Genomic DNA, 23,909 nt, shown 5'->3' on the forward strand with positions numbered 1-23,909 from the left:
AGACCGGGAGGATGTTTTCACAGAAAAAAAGCATTGCTCGTTTTGGACAGCATGAGGGCCCATATAACAGATATATTGCAGACTATTCAGATTGAGCGGTGGAACATTTTATATGTTTGACTGTATTTTATTCAGAGGCGGCGGCGCGACCACTGGATTTATTCCTGCCAAGAGAGTAAACTCTTACTACGTAATTTATGCTCATACAGATAAAATCAGGACATAATTCATTCATTTACAAAAGATATTCAGATTTTGTAAAATAACGGAAACAAACGTAATGTCTCTGTTTCCTTTATAGATGTTTGGAGCGCGCCACAATGAGCTGAAACTCAGCACGGTTTCTTTCGTGTTTTAATCTGTAATATTTTAGTGAAATATATTTCAGCCTTTTTTAGAAGAATCTTTCAATATTTATTTTCCCAACAAAACATCAAATCAATAGAAAGAAAAGGTTTTAGTTTAATTCCATTAACACAAAAATACAACAAAATGGTCACGTCAAAGCTTTTATTTTTTTAAAGTGGTCGTACATCTACACTTCAGGTGTGTGTGTGTGTGTGTGTGTGTGTGTGTGTGTGTGTGTGTGTGTGTGTGTTTTGTGGCATTACACTGCAGTTTTTAGCTTCTACACTCCAGTGTGTCCACCCTGATCCTGAAGCACAACAGAAGAGCTTTAAACAGCATATTTACGTGTTTGTGTTTGTATTGTGTATTCAGAAGTGTCGGCCTAATAGTTCAGCCTGATCTCAAGGCAGTTTGTACGGTGGTGTATTGCTGACACATACATATTATTTTATCCACTCAATTATGACGTAATAACGAGATGTTATGTCATTTTAACGACATCTTTTGTCATAATAATGAGATGTAATGTCGTTAAATCTATATATTTTCTAGGCCTTTTAAGGACATGTGTAGTCATGTACAAAATATGCCTTTATCCACATAAAATGTATATAGCCTATCATGTCTTTATCATGTCTTTATCATACTTCTACGTTTGAAAAGCTGAAGCAAATAGCAGCATCCCCCAATACAGGACATTACCGCTTATAGCGTGAAAAACGCAGCGTCTCGTGGCTTAATGTACTAAGACAGTCATGTTAAAAGATCAAATTCTGTGCACACCTTATTAATAAAGCATATGTAGCCTACAGAATAGCAGACGAGCCCAGATTACGAACGCATTGCGTTTAATTACACGTTAAGCGTCTTCGGGAGGGGGGGTACTGTCACGTGTAGTTGTAGATAACGTGTCCGTTCATGTTTGGACTTTCAGTTTGTGTTTTGATTGGTTCCTGTTTTCCTTTTCTTTTCCCGCCACTCCTTTGTTTCTATGGTTACTATCATTGAGTTCATTTGTCCCAGCAGTGTCTGATTAATGATCTCGTTTCTGTCTGCTATATAAGATGCTCCCTTTCCTTCAGTCTTTGTCCGATCTCCGTTGTGTTTATGTGTGTTTTCCCTGTCAGCTTGTTCCAGAGTACTATTATTACAGCTTGAGTTAATCAAAAAGATTGTGATAATTTGTGATTTAATCATGTAAAAAACATCTTTGGTTCAAAGAATATTTTTAGTTTCAACTGACCATAGAAATTTGATTTGTTCAAACTCACTTGAGAAAAAGTAAATCGATTACTTGTAATAAGTTGAAGTAATTTTTTTTCCAACTTTCTTTATTAAAAAATAGTAACACTTTATAATGGGCTAAGGTTTCATTTTGTTAGCATTAGTTAACATGAACCAACAATTAATGAACAATATTCTACAGCATTTATTAATCTTAGTTAATGTTAAACTCAACATTTTATAAGACATTTTTAAGATCCAAAGTTGTATCTGTTAACATGCACTGTGAACTAACATGAACACTAATATTTTATTAACTAACATTAATAAAGGCTATTGCTCTCTGTTAGTTCATGTTAGTTAATGCATTAACAAATGAGACCTTATTGTAAAGTGTTACCAAAAATGTAATACAATTAAAATAAAATACCTAAATAATGCAAACAACTCATTGGATAACATTGGGCTGCATATAAAGAAACAAAATGCATGTGCCATGGAGAAATAAACTGGACTCCTCCGCACGGACAAGGACATTATTTTAATCAAACGATACTGTTGATGAAAATAATACGAGAACAAAAAAATGCTAGTTATTAATAACGCATTAATGTTTTTGCTAAAAAAATGAGACATTTGTACTAGTACAGTAATAGCAGAGCCCGTCTACGGAGAGCCTACCCACTCCCTATTAAGCTCTATTGTACCGAATTTTGGTTGTAGTACCACCAGAGCTCCACTGGGGGCGATCGCCCATGAGTGCAGAATGAATGGGAGTCTATGGAGCTAGACGGCTAAATGTGTCTCTTTCACTCGATTGCCGTTGAGAAATCTCAGATCTGATTGTAGATTTTGCAAGTTCAACATGGGTTATAGGTCGAAAGTTGAATGAACGAGTACTTATGTCCTTTTGATTTCTTACAGGTTGAGTTGTTGTTGCCCATAACACGCTAGCATTCTGCTAATGAACGCTGATTGGTCAGTGAAGGACTGATTACGGCCAGAGATACCGCTTGATGGCATCGTGTCATCCGCAGCGGGACCAGAAACAAACAAAATAAAAACTCTTCTAGCACGTGTGTTTGCCTGTGTCAGCTGTGTTGTCGATGCCTCGAGAGAAAAGAAAGTGCAGAGCGCGAACGCACCAGAGTGACTGAAGGATTGCCGTTAAGCAGTATCTCTGGTCGTACATGTGTATGACGTCATTGACACTTTAAAACACTTTTTAAAGCAAATAAGTGACTCAAAAAAATCTAACACCCAGCAATGTGTAATTTATTTGCATCTCCTTTCGAATACAACATTCAAATTACTAGACAAAAAATTATATCCTGAGAAAAGTGGATTTTTATTGGTATAGCGCCATAGACCTCCATTCATTCTGCACTCGTCCTGTGAGCTCCCTCATATGGAATCAGAAAGGAACTGCAACCAGTTCAGAAGCCGGAAGTGTACTGAGAGTGAAACTTCTCGCCATATTAGACATTCTCTGGTAATAGTAAAGCTCTTTAATATCAGGCTTACTGTGTCAGATGACATCGCTGCTGTTTGAGCTGCGCGCGCTGAAGCGGAAGAGAACGAGCGATAAACTGAACTACTTTGCTAGAAGGTTAATCAACTCAACGGTTGCTGAAGAATGACACTAAACCAAAGAATTGACAATTTTTTATTACAATAGTGTATACAATTATAATAATATGACAGTCCCAATAGCTTGTAATGTTTTGCATTGCTGTTTGATCTGAAGAGAACGAGCACCGGGAAACTGAAGAACTTTTCTAGCAGGTTTAAATCAACGAAACGCATCCTATGTGAGATTAATCAGATATTTATATTTCATAAACTTAATATTACGACTTATCATATATCTGCACAAAGTGACGTGAATGCACAAGTGAGCTTGACTGTGCTGGTCAGAACGTGTAATCGCTGTTCTGGACGCGCTATTTCTACAACAACGCGCTGAAACACGGCCACTAAACCCAGAGAATACACAACATTTTATTACAATAGTGTTCTCATTATAATGGCATGTATATGACAGTCCCAATTATAGTTATAAATGCACATTGCTGTTTGAGCTGCGCACGCTAAAGATAAAGATGATCCCACACACACACACACACACACACACACACACACACACACACACACGTTTTCTCACTCACTCACTCACTGTCCTACACACAATTACGTTATGACACGTTACACTATACAGAAGGTGTGTATACTCTAGTTGCTCCCGAGTTCTTGAAGGGATTCAGGACAAATCCATGCACATCTACAGATTTGAGGGCATACATCACTTGCCATTTTTCTTTTGCTGGATGTCTATTGTCTGTTTGCATATCAATAAAGATTTTTTTAAAGGTGCCTTGTGTCAAAAAAAATAAATTCATACTCCACATTCCATACCAGATGGGGGCAGTATACCTCCAGAAATATGGAGCTTAAAATATGACAATATGATTTGAATTTGAATTGTGTAAATTTGAATTATTTACAAGTGTAATCTAACAAAATTTAATTTTAGGTGGTAGTTTAAATAGTTCTGAATTTGATTTTTTTAAACGAATATTGAACATTTGAAATTTAACAAATTGAAATGTTTTTATGGCTGAATTTTATAGACATGTATTTTCAAACAGCTAGTTTTTTTGTTCTGAATTCATATACTGCAAATATTCAGATTAAAAAAAATACAGATTCAAGTTTTCAAGATGAAGAAATTCGGAACTTCAAATTCAGTTTTTTTTTTAATTCAAGTTCAAAAATTCAAGTTAAAAAATTCAGATCTTACAGAAAGTAGGTCACAGGTCATCCACAGGGAAGAGTAAAGGATCTCAGATAAGTCGAACAGAGCATTTTGGCTGCAGTGCAGTAGCTTTCTGCCGCAAACGCGGTGGTGCTTCAAGAGAATCCGTGTATCTTTCGTTCAGTCGTTTTTTTATTTAATATTAAGAGTAGAAAAATTAGAAAACAGCTTGAGTATTAGATTTCTAATATTCTAGTAGCCTAATAATAGTCCGCTGCAGCAGTTGCACAGAGCTTACAAAACGCGTGTATTGCAACTATAGGCTACATTTAATTTTCTCATCAAACAACTAGACCAGGGGTCACCAAACTTTTTTCTCTGGGGGCCACATTATCATTCCTGACTGTGATGGGGGGCCGGGTCCAGGTCAGCTATATAACATAGAATTGTATGACCCAGACCAAAATGACCACCAGCAGGCCTCATTGTGTAGTAGAGATTACTAGCCTGGCACAGCCATCCCCACTACTATATCCCCATTACTATATCAACACTTGATTCCTGGCACATATTTGTTTATCTTTACTAGTGGTTTGCAAAAGTTGTAATCGAGTCTTCACACTTTGTTTTAATTAAAGTTATTCTTCACAAATAATCGTTGGTCCACTATTCTTTGAAAACTCTGCACTCTCTTTTAGGCGTGGAACGGTACAGAAGTCACGGTTCGGTATACCTCGGTTAAGACATCATGGTTCGGTACGAGTTCGGTACAATGGAGGGAAAAGCAAAACAAAAATGCAGAAGGCTTGTGCATGTCTCAGGCTGGACCACCAAAAGAAAAATAAATGTATTAAACCTTGTATTTAAAAAAAAAAAAAGTTTTATTAATAAAGTAAAGGCATAGAACCAGTTTATTTGTAGTGCACTGACAATAGTTTTATATAATTAGTTCATTAATAAAAATACCTTGATATTTTTGGTAATTGTACCTGAGGCCACGTCCACACGAAGCCGGTGCGTTCCCGATCCGATATTTTTTTTTCCTCGTTCTAAAAAAAAATTCCGTAAACACGGCGTCGTCTCAAGAAATATCTGCGTACACACGAAACCACTGAAACCGACTGAAAACGGTGTAGTATATATGCCAGACCAGTATGGGGCGCTATAATTCTGCCACAGAGATACACTATACACGGAGAAGAAGACTTTGAGCATGCGCATAACCTTGCGCGCTGTATACGAACCAAGAAGAAGAAGACAAAGATTATCGCTTTTTGCTCACCACAGTTGCAGAGAAGCAATAGATTTTGCTGTAATAAAGCTAGTAGGCTTAGTAGCTTCTGCAGCACGAATACGATCATATAAGTCCGCCATTATTGTTGTTGCTGTTACTCGTGACCATAGACTGTAAAAAAATATGGACGTAGTGTCCGTGACGTCACCCGTAGGTTTCTGAAGAGCATTTTTGAAGCCTAAAGTGGGAGGAGCCGGCCGTCGCCATCTTGGCCTGGCGTCACTCCCGGAATACAGAAAATAGACAAACAGGCGGGGCGTGAGTGGAGCTGAGGAGCCTGGCTATCTGAAATCACCTAGCTCGACGTGATCGAGTTAGCTGATGATGTAAAGCCAATTAAACGTTCCTATTTTTGCCCTTCGAAATATTATAATAGTTAAAAGACATGGCTACAAGTGAGACTGTGTATTAAGTTACTTCGAGAGTGTTTGTGTGTGACAGTGCTTTATGTGCATACATGTCCGTCACTCTTTCATGGTCCGTCAGCGCGGCATCGCTCAAGTTCGTAGAGAGCTTATTCAGTCCATTTTAAATTCTGATGTTGGCCGTCTCTCAAATGGGTTATGGTTTAACCGTTAAACCATAGATATTCATAGATGCCACCTACGTCACTACAAATAGAACGCCGCCATATTTGCGACCGACTCGCCCGGTATGGCCGCCCAAACTGCCCATTTGAATGAGAGAGAGAGACAGATACCTGGAGAAAATTTCTATTTAGGCTCCTCCGATCCTTATTTGTTACCGCCAGTTTTCTTTAGTCCATTATTATCTGCCCCAGGCTTGCCCCAATTGGCCTTTCATGATATAGAAATACTTAAAGTCATAGAGCTTCATGGCGCGCGTTCATGAGAGTCGAGGCGATGTCATGAATGAATCTATGAATCTGCAGCTGTTCAGCTGGCATGAATGAATCTATCTAATCAGCACAGCCAGAGACATCAGCCGAATATCATAAAAGACTGCCATATCTGTCCGAAAGAACAGATGTTCAATTACAGAGAGAAGGTTTAATACACACAAATATCGAAAGAATCTTTTGAGTCGAATCTTTTTGAATGATTCGGCTACGATTAAAAGCTATCAAGAGGTAAGCTCACCAGTGATTATAATATAACGACTTAAATTGTAGTTTGTTCGTCACATAAAGCTATCATATGAATAAATAACGCTATTAATATAACGGACGAATCGTATTAGATCACTTTTATGATACTTTAGTGATATTTTTTTTGTCTTTTATTATTATAATTTTTTGCGTGACAGCCCCCAGTAGGCTAATGTTACTCATTCACTTTCATTACATCGACAAGAAGAGTCTCCATTAGGCTACATATTCAAAAATGCCCCTTTGTCTTCCACGGAAAGTAAACAAGGATTTGCGCATGAAGGCGAGTAACAGTTAAATGACGGCAGAATTATCATTTTTGGAAGAAATAACCTAGTCCTTTAATATGCATTTCAAGGCTGAGATTATGCATCGTCTGCAGAGCTAACGTTAACGTTACTTACACAAAATAACATCTAAAGCGCATGTGACGAAGACAATTTATGAACTTCATAAAAATATTTATTAGATTTAGGTAGGTATTAACTAACAGACAGACAGACAGACAGTTATATTCAAAACAACCCCAAATCTTACTAACTTACCATGATAAAATGCATTTAAACAGATCCAACAATAAAATGAAGACAAAACATTATCTGTCGATATCTGTTTGTATAATGTTGGCCACTGAGAGTATAATGGAAATATAATTAACCACAAACCAACATGAGACTTCAAGTCTTTTAAATAAATTATTATTTTGGTATAGAATAAAATACCAGTTCAGGGTTCCTCTTTCGGCTGTTGTTGCAGCCAACTGCACAACATATTGCAGGCATTACTGAGACCGCCGCGGTCGCAAAGATGGCGGCGCAAAGCTACAGTGACGTCACGTGAACCGAATTAATATTGCCTTTGAAGTGCAAGTAAATGCGCTAGAAAATCCGCGCTCATTCACGGACGGAGAAAGCGCCGACGCCCGCATGATTTCATCTGACGGTAACTTACATAAGCATATTATAATCCATCTGTTCCATGGGAGCAGAACGAACGAGCATTTATTGACGTTATAAATTTGAAAACCCCAAAAAGCAACGAAATTGTCAGACATCCATTAGTGCATGTTCACAGAGGAAAACAACTGAAATACAGCGCTGGTTGTTCTCTCGAACGATAACGACGGAATCCAAAGACGTGGCCTTTGTAACGTTACCCAAGTATGAAATAATAATCCCGAAAAAAAGCACAAACACTGCAGAGATGGCAAGTTCAGCAGCTAACATTGCTGAGGTGAAGTGACGGCTAGTAACAGCAGACAAACGGCTAGCACTGACAGCGGCAATCCATCTGTCACTCAAGTGGCTTGGCCACACCCTTAAATTTAAATATTAATCAACTAAACGGACGAGTTATAAAATAATTCACCCCCCTCACAGTTGTTATGAAGGGCAAAATTAGCTGTAGACCAAATCCACATATAGACACCAGGCTTTAAACACGTTTTTTTCTGCTGTAAAATTTGGCATTTTAACATGGGGGAGATACAGATTTGACTCACTTCTGACAACAGCCTCAAGCGGCCAGTCAATGAATTGCAGTTTAACTCACTTCCGTGTTGGTTTCAAGAGAGAGACGGGGAGGTTGCCGCTTGCTCGTGACACAGACGACACGTGATGTGATGACATCATCGTTTCATCAGCGTCTTCACAGCAAGGGAAATGTTTGGAATAACACGTAGGACTGTGTGCGGCACAGCTTGCCCTTTATATTGTACAACAGACCAATTAAATTAGGCAGAATAACTTTTTATATATTTGGTTGACTGTGTTTCATTTTGATAATGAGCAGTCTGCGATATGAAGCAACGCCAGAACTGATAGCCTAATATGTTGTGTGAGAGCGCGATGCGCGAGCGCCATCACTTGGATTTGTTCCACTGCTGGGAAATAACTTAATACTCTGTTATTTATAGTCATACAGATAATATGACATCATCCGAAACAGTAAAATGTATTATTTTTAGCGCGTCTCTGTCTCTTTAGATCTTTCTGGCGCTCACCAAAAATGAACCAAAATACAGAGAATAGCCTTCTTGGCGCGCCTACTTTTGAAAGTCAACATTTAGATTATTTAACGTTAAATGCATTATATATGCCCGAGTCACTTTGGAATAAATCACAGCGTGTTTCATGATAAAACGTGACTTAGCCTAGACAGTCCGGAAATAGGTTTTAGCAAATTCAGACCAGCTGGTCTACACAGATAAAAAGCCCTTAGGCTCTTCTGTTGTGCCGAGCTATTCGTTAGTCTAGTTGTTTGATGAGAAAATTAAATGTAGCCTATAGTTGCAATACACACGTTTTGTAAGCTCCGTGCAACTGCTGCAGCGGACTATTATTAGGCTACTAGAATATTAGAAATCTAATACTCAAGCTGTTTTCTCATTTTTCTACTCTTAATATTAAATAAAAAAAACGACTGAACGAAAGATACACGGATTCTCTTGAAGCACCACCGCGTTTGCGGCAGAAAGCTACTGCACTGCAGCCAGAATGCTCTGTTCGACTTATCTGAGATCCTTTACTCTTCCCTGTGGATGACCTGTGACCTACTTTCTGTAAGATCTGAATTTTTGAACTTGAATTTTTGAACTTGAATTAAAAAAAAACTGAATTTGAAGTTCCGAATTTCTTCATCTTGAAAACTTGAATCTGTATTTTTTTTAATCTGAATATTTGCAGTATATGAATTCAGAACAAAAAAACTAGCTGTTTGAAAATACATGTCTATAAAATTCAGCCATAAAAACATTTCAATTTGTTAAATTTCAAATGTTCAATATTCGTTTAAAAAAAATCAAATTCAGAACTATTTAAACTACCACCTAAAATTCAATTTTGTTAGATTACACTTGTAAATAATTCAAATTTACACAATTCAAATTCAAATCATATTGTCATATTTTAAGCTCCATACAGAAAGTGAGTTGGTCTACTCTAGAGTATGAATATGACATCTTCAAGCTACTCCCCTTCACCTTTACCAGTGAATATGTTCATATTACATTTTTATTGTTAGTTTGAATTACATTAATTTGACAGACAGCATTCGCTGATGTTGACCAAGCTATCGCCAACGTAACCAGAGCTGCCAACTCTCACGCATTCACCGTGAGACACACGCAATTGACACTTTTCACACGCTCTCACGCCACACATCAATATTCTCACGCACAGAAAAATCGCGAAGCAAAGAGGACACGGAGACCGACAGACTAGACAGAGCAGGTTAGTTATGATATAAAAATATCTCAGCTCTCAGATTCTGTCACTTTTATTACGCAATTTAAACAATAAATACCATTTTGGCGCTTGTAAATGTTACACGACAGATCCCTAGCGCACGTGAACCGATCTCTACTAATAGTAAAAAAAACACGAACAGTGTTGAAAGATACAGTAGCGTTAGGCTACAACTTACCAAAATGTATTCCTCATACATAATATCGACCAATCAGTGTTTTTTATCAGCGTGAAGAGGTGAACAGCTGGAGAACAATTATGTCAGATTTACCTCAGGAAAGCCATTTAATAAACATAATATAGGTCACGTAGTTGGCAAGAAGAAAAGAGCTATAGAGATTGTGCTATATATCTGTACTATTACAATACTATATTTATGTACGTTATATATACGTTTATCGAACAGCCTTCGATACATTTCTATGTTATAACTTCCCGAAAAAACTACACAAACATATAAAACAAACTTCTAACGAAATACTAACAGCATCTTTACTTACCAATCCAAAAGAAATGTTGCAAGTTCGGAGTCGAACCTCATTTCTTTCATGTCCATTAGTTGTCTCCAGCGATGGAAAGCAGTGCCAATGTTTACTCTGGTTCTGTTCCTTTTTTTATCAGATTTTATTTGAATGTAGTAGTGGCCTGTACTTTCCACACGATTGACATCAGGTTCAAGTACGCCCACAAGCCGTGCGAGTTATTCGTGTATTGCATGTTTGGCTGGTGGTTATGTTGCCCGCATACCGCCTCCCATGGCCGAAACTGGTATTACGACACCTGTCGGGCCGTGGCTAGTAATGCTAATGCTAATTCAGGTTGATATCTCTGCAGCACTATAACTTGTCATTTTTTTAATGACATCATCGCCCTTATTTCTTCTCATTCTTTTGATGCGTGTAGCGTGTATTTTTACCTCAATTCTGACACATGGCACCTTTAATACAATGCACATTGAATTAGTCATTTCTACAACTTTTATAGCACTTCAATTGTATAAATTGTAAACCTGACATATTACATTTATTATCATTAGCACTCCATGTTCAAAGATTTACTAGCTGTCAGTTCATCTCTTATACGCTGCTGCCGTCTAGTGGCTGTTAGTCGTAACTCTGAAAGAATGGGGAACTGCTTAATTAATGTCTGTTTAGTAATTCATATTTTATCCTTCATTTGCTCTCCAGAAGCCATATTTGAGCACACACACACACACACACACACACACACACACACACACACACACGTAGATTCCTTTAAATGTTAAGGGGAAGATTAAAAAAGAGAAACTGGATCTGTGAATTCTCACAGAATCACAATTGAATTCATATCTTGCTACTCAGTCAGAATCTTATTAACCTGGAGTCCCAGTCTCTGTCACAATAACCATATATGTAATGTTTTAGGCCTATTGGCAGACATCTGTTTAAAATGTAGGCAATGGCATATAAAGAAGCTTTTCTCCATATCCACTTCAGTTTCTCAGCTTGCACTTTAATTATTGATTAGGCTACTTCTGTACTGGTTTGCGCTTGGCAAAGATGTTCAGATATCTCTATGCCTAGTAGACCTACACCAAACGCTCATTAAAAAAGTTTTGCGCAAATCTGTAATGGAAACGCCCCTAGTGACAGTTTCATGTGAGAGTAACGTATGATCTTACCTCAGTGTCTCCAGTTTACAGTGAGGATTCGCCAGTCCAGCAGAAAACAGCTTCACTCCTGAGTCTCCTAGTTTATTCTCAGACAGATTCAGATCTCTCAGGTGTGAGGGGTTTGATCTCAGAGCTGAAGCCAGAGCAGCACAACCTTCATCTGTCACACCACAATCATACAACCTGTAGAGAACAATGACACACTCTTCACTCTCTCAGATCAAAACAGAAATCTTTGCTTTTCTTGATTGTGTTTATAATTTGTGCAATATCTCTTTTTTTAAACAATGAATTCAATATATCAGTAAATGTAACTGTTATTGTAAGAGATTATGTCTCTATGTGAGGGAGAAAGATTATATGAAACTGATCAAATTGAATACATTGAATACATTACATACATTAAATATAAATGTTTATATGCATACATTACAAATGCATATATTTGAATATAAATTTCTCACACATATATCATAAAAAATGGTTAAGTAGATCACAAATCAGGTCAGATAGGTAAGAGCTGAAGTGTGACTCATATTTTTTGTTAAACCATTAATTTATAATGTTTAAGTAAGAACTGTTATAATGTTTTAACAGTGATGCTTGTTCTCAGTGTTACTTACACAGCGCATCTAGTTGCTGTAACCACAGGCATCAGCTTCTGGAGAACTTCATCTGCTGTGTTCTGTGTGGCACTAATTGAAAATAAAAATTATTTAAACTTAATTAAAGTTAAAGTTAATTATTAATGCTACTAACAATAATAATATAATAATAATAATTCATATCATAAGTAAATAATACATTATACCTTCCTAAATACCCTCAAATAATTGTTTTCATGAAACACTGCTTTATAAAGGACATGTGAAAAAGTGGTTTTATATCTATAACTGTAGAAGCCTCGTATTCAGCCGTCACTGATTAGTCTCTTCTTCTTCTCGTTAGTGTTGCTGTGGCAGGGCTATTAGTCTGCATTTACACTACAACACTATTATGACACATCAGGTTTGTTTGTCCTGTCCGTTGCTATGGTTATCACCATGGAGACATTTAACTCCCGAGTCGGGCGGGGGGGCAAGAAAAAGGTATTTTTGTACCTGCATCAGCAAATTATTCCTAGAAATTAAGCACACGAGTTTGTTTGCTTGTTACTTGCTTATTTACATACTTGTTCATTTAATAATTTGCTTAGTTTTATTGTCACAGGAAATGATGCGCACAAAATGTGAATCATTGTCCATCATTTTGCCAGCAACTGGTGATAAAGAAAAATGATGATGAGACATTAATCTAATTTATTTTCTTAATACTTCTCTTAATAATAATTTAAAACTTCATTTAGGAAAAATACTTCCTATTAAATATCTTTCTATTAACTGGCTTTTTTATGAATGCAATACAGTGACTGACAGCCGTCTGTGTCTCCCAGTGTCTTACATTATTGTCAGTTTAGTGTTCAGTGATTCATTTACACAGAAACAAAAGATAACATGTATGCCTTCATCTCCGAATACATTATCTGTGTCTTACATTTCATAATGAACTCAGATAAACTCAGTGCCGACTCGTTTTCCATCAGTTCTTTTACATTCATTAGAATGTGTGCAAAGGATTGTGGGAGATTGAAGAACACGAAGGATAAACTTGATGCATCCTTCAAAATGAGCTGAATTAAAGACACAAAATGAAGTCTGTCTTCAAAACATCCTTCAAACTGAGACGGCCTTCAGAGGCGCTTGATGACGTGGCAGTCGAGATATGCAGTCTTACTAGGACACAGCCACGGTTTGAGGAACACACGCAAATGATCTACAATATCCCAGAAATCAGTCTGTGCCCCGTGATTTAAACACCTCTGATCTCTGAGTTTCTCTTTGTTCATAATGTTTTAGACTGTAATGATTGCACTCAGTGTTACTTACCGATCATCTCTGCCTCCAATTAATCTGAACAGGTCAAACCCCTGCAGTGTCTCCTCTGAGGACAACAACACAAACACTAAAGCTGACCACTGAGACGAGGAGAGTTTCACAGCACGTAATCCTCCAGACGTATGAGGTTTAGCTGCGTTCACTAGAGAAAGATCACCCAGTTCATTCAGACAGTGAAACAGATTGATGTATTTATCTGGAGAGGGATTCTCACTGATCTTGTCTTTAATATAGTCAGCTGTTCTCTCATTGTTGTGAGAGCTGTTTGCTGTCTGTGTCTTCAGTTCTTGTAAGAGACTCTGGTTAGACTCCACTGACAGACCCAGAAGGAAACGAAGGAAAAGGTCCAGATGCCCATTTTTACTGTGTAAAGCCTCATCCACAGCTCTCTGATGGAGATCCGACAGGGAAACTCTGCCTCCATTAGTTGGTTTGGTAATCTGGTCAAACACATTGATGTTATTGTTGATAAAGGAGAGATGCACATATAGAGCTGCTAGATGTTCCTGAATGCTCAGATGAACAAAGCTGAAGACTTTCCCCTGACACAAGCCCAACTCCTCTCTGAAGATCTGAGTGCACAATCCTGAGTAAACTGATGCTTCTGCCTCATCAATGCCACACTCGCTCAGGTCTTCCTCATAGAAGATCAGGTTGCCTTTCACAAGCTGCCGATAAGCCAGTTTCCCCAGTTTGACAATCATGTCTTCATCTTTCACTTTCTTCTCATAGTCCTTCTCATGTTTGATGTTGGTCTGAATGAGCAGGAAGTGTGTGTACATCTCAGTGAGAGTCTTGGGAATCTCTCCTCTCTCTGCTTCACTCAACATCTCCTCTAGAACAGTGGCTGAGATCCAGCAGAACACTGGGATGTGGCACATAATAAAGAGGCTCCTCGAGGACTTCAGGTGTGAGATGATCCTGTCGGCCAGACTCTCATCACTGATTCTCTTCCTGAAGTATTCCTGCTTCTGTGTGTCACTGAAGCCTCGTACCTCTGTCACTCGATGGACACACTCAGAGGGGACGAGATCCGCTGCTGCTGGTCTGGAGGTGATCCAGATGAGAGACGAGGGAAGCAGATTCCCCTCAATGAGGTTCGTCAGCAGCTCGTCCACTGAGGCTGATTCAGATATATCACACAACCTCACATCGCTCTTAAAGTTCAGAGACAGACGACACTCATCCAGACCATCAAAGATGAACAACACTTTATACTCATCACTGGATATGTCCATTTCTTTAGTTTCGGGGAAAAAGAGATGAAGAAGATCTGAAAGACTGAGTGTTTTGTCCTTCATCAAGTTGAGCTCTCTGAAAGCGAGTGGAAATATGAGCTGGACGTCCTGATTCTCTTTCCCTTCAGCCCAGTCCAGGATGAGCTTCTGCACAGAGACTGTTTTCCCAATGCCAGCGACTCCCTTTGTCAGCACAGTTCTGATGGGTTTGTCTTGTCCAGGTAAAGGCCTAAAGATGTCACTGCATTTGATCGGTGTGTCCTCTGTTTCTGCTCTCCTGGACTGGGTCTCGATCTGTCTCACCTCATGCTCATTATTGATCTATTGATCTCTCCACTTCCACTCTCTGTGATGTAGAGCTCTGTGTAGATCTCATTCAGGAGTGTTGGGTTTCCCTGCTTTGATATTCCCTCATACAAACACTCAAACTTCTGTCTCAGATTTGATCTCAATGTGTTGAGGACTTCAGCAGGATTAGAGTCATGGCTGTAAGATTAAAATACCACATTATTACACAAGTCAGAGAAGTAAATAGCCATAAATTACAACACTATTTATGGGACACAGAACATCATTAGGTTTCTGAAATGTGTAAATCATTAATCATGTGTGTGAGTGATGTGTGATGTGAATTGCAGCACCTAAAATTAAACAACAACAACAACAAAGTCCTGAATTTTACCTGAAACCAGGAAACATGCTTTCATTAAAGTCTTGTGGTCGAATCACAGGCTTGAACACAGTTTTGTTTTTAACTGGTCTGGATGGAAGAGTTGACCTTAAATCAGAATGAAGAGGGTAAAGAATCAGACACACTGATATTGATGTAATTGTGTCATTAACTGAGTAACAGACCAACAGCTTTTACAGTGTGTGAATGTATTAACAATACAACACATAGAGCTTTACACAAGAGCACAATGATGATCATTAATAAACCGAAACCAGCAAGATTGTAACTCATTAAACTGCTGTATATTAATAACAATTTCATACAAATAAAATACAATAAGCACATCTTTTATAGAAATGATATACCTGAGATCAGGCCGTTTGTCTCCACTCTTAAACTCTGGTGGCTCATCCATAGACCAGTTACTCTTCATAGACACACAGCTGGACTCTGGTTTTAATCTCTTCTGCTGGACTGAACTGGGTTTAAAACTAAGTAAAATATAAAGAATACAGACTTATAAAAGACCACATAAATGTTGTGTACTTTTACTTTAATGTCTGTAACTGTTTCGCACTGTGTTTCAAACTTTGATTACAATTATTTTGAGAAATTAACTCACTGGTTTAAAAATGTTAAGCATGATTCAACAATTGTACCAAAGCGACTGAGAAAACCGGTAATATTAGGAATTAGGAATTCAAAGCAAACAAATTGAAATCAACTATAGAATTATAGAATGATTCAACTCAGATGAACATCAACCATGATCACATTACTCTTCTCAAAGGCACAATGGAGGACGAAGGCTCGACCGACTAAAGAGACCAATGTTTAGCTGAGCTTTAAAGATAAACCACCTTACTGTACTCTAGTAACGCTACTCTTGCTGTGAAACATCACTGTTCTGACCAGACACCGTGAAGCTTTCAACAAATCTGAACCCGTATTTATCAAGCCTCTGAGAATTACTCACAAGAACACTGCTAAGAATGGACTTAAGAGTAAAACAACTCTTGGCTCAAAGCTGTGCTTAGAAGTTAGTTATCAAGCATCTCAGTCGTAATTTAAGTGAAGTGTAGGACTAAATCTTAAGTGTCAGTCTTAGAGATGATTCACAACACTTTGCTGTGCCACAAACGGGATTTTGGATGATGACATAGGCATGGACCAATCACTGAATAGATTTCCTTATTTAAGAATATGCTCAGATAAATTCCCATTGAATGGTGAAATTCCTAAGAGGAGTTTACATTCAACACTAATAATCATTCAATACATAATTTTCAAAAGAATACATTGTGATACTCATTGCAGGGCTGTACAGTTACGGAAAGATTGGTCTGTGCGATGAATAAATGCGTGCGATACAGTTTTGTAAACTCCGTTACTTGTGTTTGTTTTCAGACATGATAACAGTCGTTTTATACTTGTGCTTATGCGATATCACGATTTTTGATCGTGGATGATTTAATGTCTCCACGATCTGCTTTTGAAGAAATATGGCAGTATCACATTCAATCAGCCGCAGTTCTGGCGCTCAGTCCCAATACTGTAAAACTCACATCACATGTTAACGCAGCGCTAGAGTTACACTCACAGGACTCTGCACTAGGGATGGCTCGATCCCACAATTTTGGTTTCGGTACGATACCAGAACCTAATACCTCGGTATCGATACTAAATCAATACCACAGCTGACAAATAACTAGCCTCAAAATTGAAGTGAGTTGAAACAATTTTATTAAAAAACACTGCTTGAAACTCTGCTGTATCGAATGTGCAAACAAAAAGTATCAAAATGTTAAGAAAAAATAACTAAAAGACAGTCAGGGAACATACAGTAGGTTAAATTTAGATTTTGGGAGAAAAAAACTGAAATGATACAATTAAAATAGGTTAATATCTATAATAATTGATTAATATAGAATAATAATAGAATAATGAAATTACATGTAAACCATTAGCTGTCATGCATCATCAGAGAATTATCAACATTTATAGCATTTATTCATCTTGGTTTGATGATTACTGTTTGGTTTGTGTTTGGGTTCATATTAGTTTAATGCATTGCATAATGTTAACATGCTAAACATGTATTAGTATATTTAAATAATAATTACTGATTGATCTAGATTAATAAATGCTAAAATACTGTTAGGTCAGGTTACCTAATGAATGTTGACAAATGTATCTGAAATGTAAAGTGTTATTCTAACATTCATATTAGTAATATCATATATTACTCTCTCTCTCTCTCTCTCTCGGCTGATTCCTCTAGGGGTCGCCACAGCAGTGATGCCATTCATTTTACTATCACTAATACTAAAATTAATATCACTAATCTCAAAAATGATGAGACCCAAACTTCATTGGCTCTAGCGTGTCATGCAAGCACATTTGAGCTTTCGTGTTTACCGTGTCATATTTAATTGATAAGCTCTGATGTAACTTATGTGCGCTGATCAGTGTTGTGAATAAAAGTCTAAATGAAATCAGTTGAATGACGGACTCACCTGTCGATCTCTGAACTCTTTGAACAAGTCAGGATGAGCAAGTGACAGTGCTTAGCCAGATTTGATGTGTTGCCTCCCGTGGCTAATTTAAAGCAGCGTTTGTGGAGTGGTGCATTGAGGTCTGTTGCTTCACCTTTCTCATTACTTTTGTAGGCAAAGTAATGCCATATTTCACTCCTACTGCTCTCTTTATTTATTCATTTCGGGCGTGTAGAATGAGCTTCATCTGTTTGATCCATCGTGTTCCTCCGTTTGCCGGTTTTGCGTGACCCGCGTCAGTTTGGATAGCGCACTGCCGCCTAGCGCATAGTTCGAATTACAGGGGGTACTGAAATATCCTACTGGGGGTACTGAAATGTCCCAAAGGGACAGAAATATCAGTTTTGGGGGGGTCAGATAATTTTTCTGATATTGTGAAAAAATATAATTACAGTTACAATACAAGTCAACTCCTATTTTCACTGTAGGAACATTTTAATGTAAAGCGATTTCAAACACCCCTATTGTGGACCGTACCATTTTTAACCACCGTGGCTAGAAGCAACGGAGATAGAGAACGACTTCAACTTCTCAAGCAAGTGTCAACGTTTAATGACAAAACGCTAGTTTCATAAAGTATCATTCTTTTCAACATTCCTTATTTGTATATTCAAAAATATTTAAAATAATCTAATTTAATACAGTTATAATTTTTCAGTGTAAATTATTTAATTTTATTGGTAACAGCCTAGTGTCTAATTATTTTAATTGAATATATTTATCAAATTTAAGAATTTGAAATGAAAGATGGAGCATACACTTAATAAAAATTAGGGGAAAATGCCCTTTATAAAGGTACAAAACATTATTCTGAGTGTTTTCAAACAGTGATGTAATGAAACATTGACAATTTAAGTTTGAAGGGAGTAAAGCCTCTGTTTAAGCTATTAAGGAAATGTAATTTTTCCAAAAGAAGAACTTTTATTTTAAATAAATGTTCATTTTAAAGCAGCCTACTTCAGTGTGATATGTTACCATATTATCGAATTTGAATAATTGTAATGTGATGATCAGATGCAGATATCTAAATCAAAGAATATAGGCGGTTTGCGGGTGGATTATTTATTTTTAATAGTGGATTCGGGTGACTCAAAGTGCACCAGATTAATGAATTTATCTTTAAAATGCACAACATTTTCTTCTGGGGGGGCATGCCCCCGGACCCCCCTAGAGGTACCAAGCTCCACCAACAAAAAAATTTGGGAAACACATTAGGCTATATGATGATCTACAAAAAAAAAATACACATTTAATTATCTTATTATTAAAATACATTATTATGATTTTACCACCTCTGCCTCATTTTGAGCCAGGAAAAACCCTGGTATAGGCAATAGGCTTCTTGTAAAGGTATTACTTTTACCAGTAATTAGAATGGTATTTCAGTGCACTTAACTTCTAACTTTTGGTTAGAAGTTGATCAAAACAGTTCTCTTTGGGATATATAATAACAATGAGATATTCTGTAGCCTACTGATTATCAGTTTGTGGCATGTTTAGACCTTGTATGTGTGTTGCACAACACATGTTGCACTTGGCGATCACGGTGGGGATTTATATGGTAGTGGACCATGATGGTCATAGAAGAAGTGAAGGAGCAGTACCCCCCAATTATGGTGGGGTAATTCGCACTCTGGGTGAACTTCGAAACAGCAGCGCATCAAATACCGAATTGAGCAAAATTATGATATTGTACCGTTTGAAATATAATATATACCGGTATTTTTGCAGTACCGGTATACCGCGCATCCCTACTCTGCACTTATTCACAATCACAAAAGGTCATTATTTGCTCGTGCTTTAAAGCTTTGCCAGGTAAACATTTCATTAGCGTTCTGTTCTGACATGATGAATTCCTGAATGAATCAGCCGTTTGTAGGGCCCTAGAATTTCCACGATCGTGGAATTGGCAAATTAAGGCGGAATCTAGTGTTAAAGTGTTATTGCGCGGAAGTTTACATATTTGCAATAAAATTCTGTTTTTGTGTGGTGTTTAGTCATTTTGACACGAATACATATTAATAAATGTCATTTTGATGTTTGAAAGTCTCTAGGTTTTGACAAATGCAAATATAATTTGATATGATTTTCAAATACTGCACCTGTCAATACTAAACGAAATATTCTATAGCCTATTTTGCTGTCAACACTGCCGACGTTGTCTTTGCTGCTATATATTTATGTTTAACATGAAGTATAGGCCTTCCACAACTCTCTCCCCATATGTCAAATATATCACCAATGAGGCTTATCATATGTCACCTATCAGCAACAGTGCAGCGTCAGACACGTTTCTGGTGTGTAAAGACATGGAAAAAGCCACGCAAACGCCACGCAGCTGACACGCAACAGAAACACCACGCAGCCAGTGTGTCGCCGGCCTAACTAAGCCCTCAGTACCGAGCCGAGCAGTTCCCACGTGGCTTTTATGTCAAGCGAACTCTTGTTGTGTAAGTTTTGTAAGTTGTCAACATTCCGTTGACTGGAAGCGCAAAAATACATGCACTGACCACCTGTTATCCAAAAGCCATGTGAAGAACAAGAAGTACAATGATAACGCTATTAAAGCCACCATGTACCTCAATACATTTAAGGTCATTCCTTTTTATTTGTGTACATTTTAATCATTAACATTAAAAACACTTTTTACGACTAAAATAACAGTAAAGGGTAAAAAAAAAAAAAAAAAAAAAAAAGAATTCCCACAAAATTAAAATGGAAAAAACGGAAATTGGGAAAAAATAAAACAGATTTTATAGGGCCCTACGTTTGAATGAATCGTTTGAGTAAATGACTCAATGACTCGGTCTCCTGCCGCCTCCTACTGGCGGTTTAGTTTCGTGTTTTAAAGTTTCATTCTTTCCAAAATTTCTTAATTGTATATTCAAAAAATATTTAAAATAATCTCATTACATTATTTAATGCAGTTTAATTTGATTGGTAACAGCCCTTTAGCATCTTATTATTCTATGAAATTTAAGAATTTTAAATGAAAGATGAAGCATTAGGGAAGCGATTAGCGAAATAAGCGATTAGGGAATCGATTAGGGATGAGGGAAAAATGCCCTTTATAAAGGTTAAAATATCATGAATATGCCGATTTATATATGTCAAAGCTGACTGAACAGTGATGAGAATATTGATTCAGAATAAATTACATATAATTATTTATAATTTATCAGAATATTTTTTTTTTCCTGGACAAACAAATGTTTTTACTCGGACAAGTGAATGACCGAACTGAGGACAATCAAATGAAAAGGCTTAATGTTGAGACCTGATTAATTTTTTATTATTATTCATTTTTTACCCATAAACTTGTCTTTAGGAAGCCATACGTTACAGTGGCAAGAATAACTTTGTGAAAGCTTTGTGGGTGATGGACAGGGTTTACATTAAGACAGGAGTATGCCTTCATCTAGTTAATCGTGCATTTCTTTTCTTTTATTCCACAGCTGATGTGTGCAGTTTTTTTATTGCTTGCATTAAAATAATTTTCTCGTTTTTTTTTTTCCGTTTTTTTTCTGCCATTCATGCTTATCAGCTCCATGCAATCTTAAGCTTTTCTTGGTTCAGCTGCACACAGTCTGAAAAGGGTTTATGGCAGTTTGATAAAATAAAAGAGCCTTTCTAAGAGCCATCGTTTAAGCTGTTGACTTTTCTACCTTGAGAAAGAACGTTAAACGAACAACCAATGATGAACCACGAATCAAACCAACCACTGGAGTCACATGGACTATTTTAACAATGTTTTTACTACCTTTCTGGGCCTTGAAAGTTGCAATGACGTTGCAGTCAGTGGAGGGACAGAAAACTCTCAGGTTTCATCAAAAATATCTTCATTTGTGTTCTGAAGATGAACAAAAGTCTTACGGGTTTGGAAGGACATGAGGGAGTGTAATTAATGACAGAATTTTCATTTTTGGGTGAACTAACCCTTTAAGACTAAAATGTCACTTTGAGAAGCTTGATAAATACGGGCCCTGAACCAGCAGTTAAAAAATCCACTCAGTTTTACACCTACTCCATTAAATAAAGGTGGAAAAGATCTCAGCTTACATTTACTTGATGTCATTGCTAGTATTAGACTGACTGACTGAGAAAAATGATGATTCTAATTCAAAAGTGTCGCACTATAAGCACATCTTTTATAGAGATGATATACCTGAGATCAGGCCGTTTGTCTCCACTCTTAAACGCTATTGGCGGATCCATAGAGCAGTTACTCTTCATAGACACACAGCTGGACTCTGGGTTTGAGCTCTTCTGCTGGACTGAACTGGAACAGAGAACAGATTCAGTTTAATCCTTTAGATTACTGTGAATACATTTATCCTGCATCAAAAAGTACTTTGAGGAAACAATTATCTTTTTACTGAATATTTCATTTTAGTTTAAAAAAAAAAAATAGGTAAAAAAAATCATATTTTTTCTGTAACTGTCTTTGATCTGTGTGTGTGTGTGTGTGTGTGTGTGTGTGTGTGTGTGTGTGTGTGTGTGTGTTTGTGTGTGGCGAGGGGTGGAGGTGTGGGGGTAATGGTAATGTAATGTTTGTTGAAAGTACCTGCATCCTGGAGAACAATCTCCATCTCTGGATCCTTGTGAATCAGCCATGATGAAGCTGCAGGAGAATCTGATGAGTTTGATCTCCTCCACTGACTCTGAATGAAGAAACATTCACACACTAAATTAAATGATTAAATTAAACAACCTTCATAATTTAGCTGGACATATCTGGAGTGTGGGAGAAAAGGATCATGTGACTGCGTTAACTCAAGCTCACAGGGCCTTTTCACACACACAAGTCGACCGTTGATGTTCGGGTGAAAAAGAAAACAAACCCCGACACACATCGACACACACTGATCCGGTACAAAAAAAAAAAAAAACCGTGTTTGTTGACGTTTGTGTGAATTGGCCTATGTATGTTTACACATAAGCTAAACTTCTGGAGAATCACAAACAACACGAAACACAAAGGAAACATTGAAGTGAAAAATTAAAAACCTTTATTTAAGATTTCATATCAAACAATCACGTAAAATGTCGTCCAGAGATTCATATTAATATGAGAAAGTCACACATGAACACTCACCTTGATCAAACTTTTACAAGACACAGGATCTCAAATCCTCCAGCTTTAACATCATAAAACTACCCTTAAATCCCTTTATAATGGTTGATAAACACTTGGATGTTCTGTTTTTTCCGTGTCGTATTTTTCGCATTTCTCCTGCTTACAATGGCGACAGGAAAACTTACTTTCACCAAAGAGTATAGAAGCAGAGAATGTCTAATATGGCGGGCTCTGATAGAAGCCTTTGCTTTCACTTTCTATGTGTAACGAGAGAGAGAGAGTATGGCAGGCGATCGGGGTCAAAAGTCTTTAAACGAAACGCGTGATTTTGACCGTGTCAACTATAGACTGTAAAAAATATCCTCATGCTTGGAAAATTTTATGTTCACAAATCATAATATCTAAAGATGAAACCAATGTTCTGTGCATTTCATGGTGAATTTGTTTCTTATATAAAAGCCCTCAAAGTGATTAAAAAAACGCAATTAGTCTTTTTTCCACCATAGAAGAATATGATTTAAAAGAAAAACCTTAGCCCCTTAATTCTATTTATTTATTTATTTCATTTTTTTTCTTTTGTGTGTATTTGTGGTTCTTTCATGCACCTGTCTTGTATGTTTTTATATAAAGATTTATTAATATTGCCATATTGTTTGTACATGAATAATTGTACAATAAAAAAAAAAAAAACATAGACTGTAAAAAAATATGGACGACGCCCCTTCGCTCTCTTCCATCAGTGAGAAGTTTATTTTTTCAGAATAAACTTTATTGCAAAAATAAACAAACAACAATACGAAATTT

At 37.1% G+C, this 23,909-nt stretch overlaps 2 protein-coding genes across 2 annotated transcripts in view; both read right to left on the reverse strand.

Moving 5' to 3' along the window:
* Positions 1 to 23,909, reverse strand: part of LOC311302525 (NLR family CARD domain-containing protein 3-like) — a 150,222-nt gene that overhangs the window by 10,745 nt on the left and 115,568 nt on the right. Inside the window, exon 13 of the mRNA XM_084428476.1 lies at positions 11,638 to 11,811. Coding sequence (XP_084284602.1) covers positions 11,638 to 11,811 — 174 coding nt within the window. The remainder of the gene's footprint in view (positions 1 to 11,637; positions 11,812 to 23,909) is intronic.
* On the reverse strand, positions 14,290 to 23,370 carry LOC311302581 (uncharacterized protein). The gene is made up of 6 exons (XM_084428576.1): positions 23,124 to 23,370; positions 22,593 to 22,689; positions 22,194 to 22,307; positions 15,839 to 15,964; positions 15,483 to 15,578; positions 14,290 to 15,286 (listed from the first exon to the last, which is right to left on the reverse strand). The coding sequence occupies exons 2-6, from the start codon at positions 22,640 to 22,642 to the stop codon at positions 15,100 to 15,102; spliced, it is 573 nt and encodes a 190-aa protein (XP_084284702.1). The 5' UTR covers positions 22,643 to 22,689; positions 23,124 to 23,370; the 3' UTR covers positions 14,290 to 15,099.

The sequence above is a fragment of the Rutilus rutilus genome (genome assembly GCF_951802725.1).
Source record: "Rutilus rutilus genome assembly, chromosome: 13".
In the NCBI taxonomy this organism is placed as follows: Eukaryota; Metazoa; Chordata; class Actinopteri; order Cypriniformes; family Leuciscidae; genus Rutilus; species Rutilus rutilus.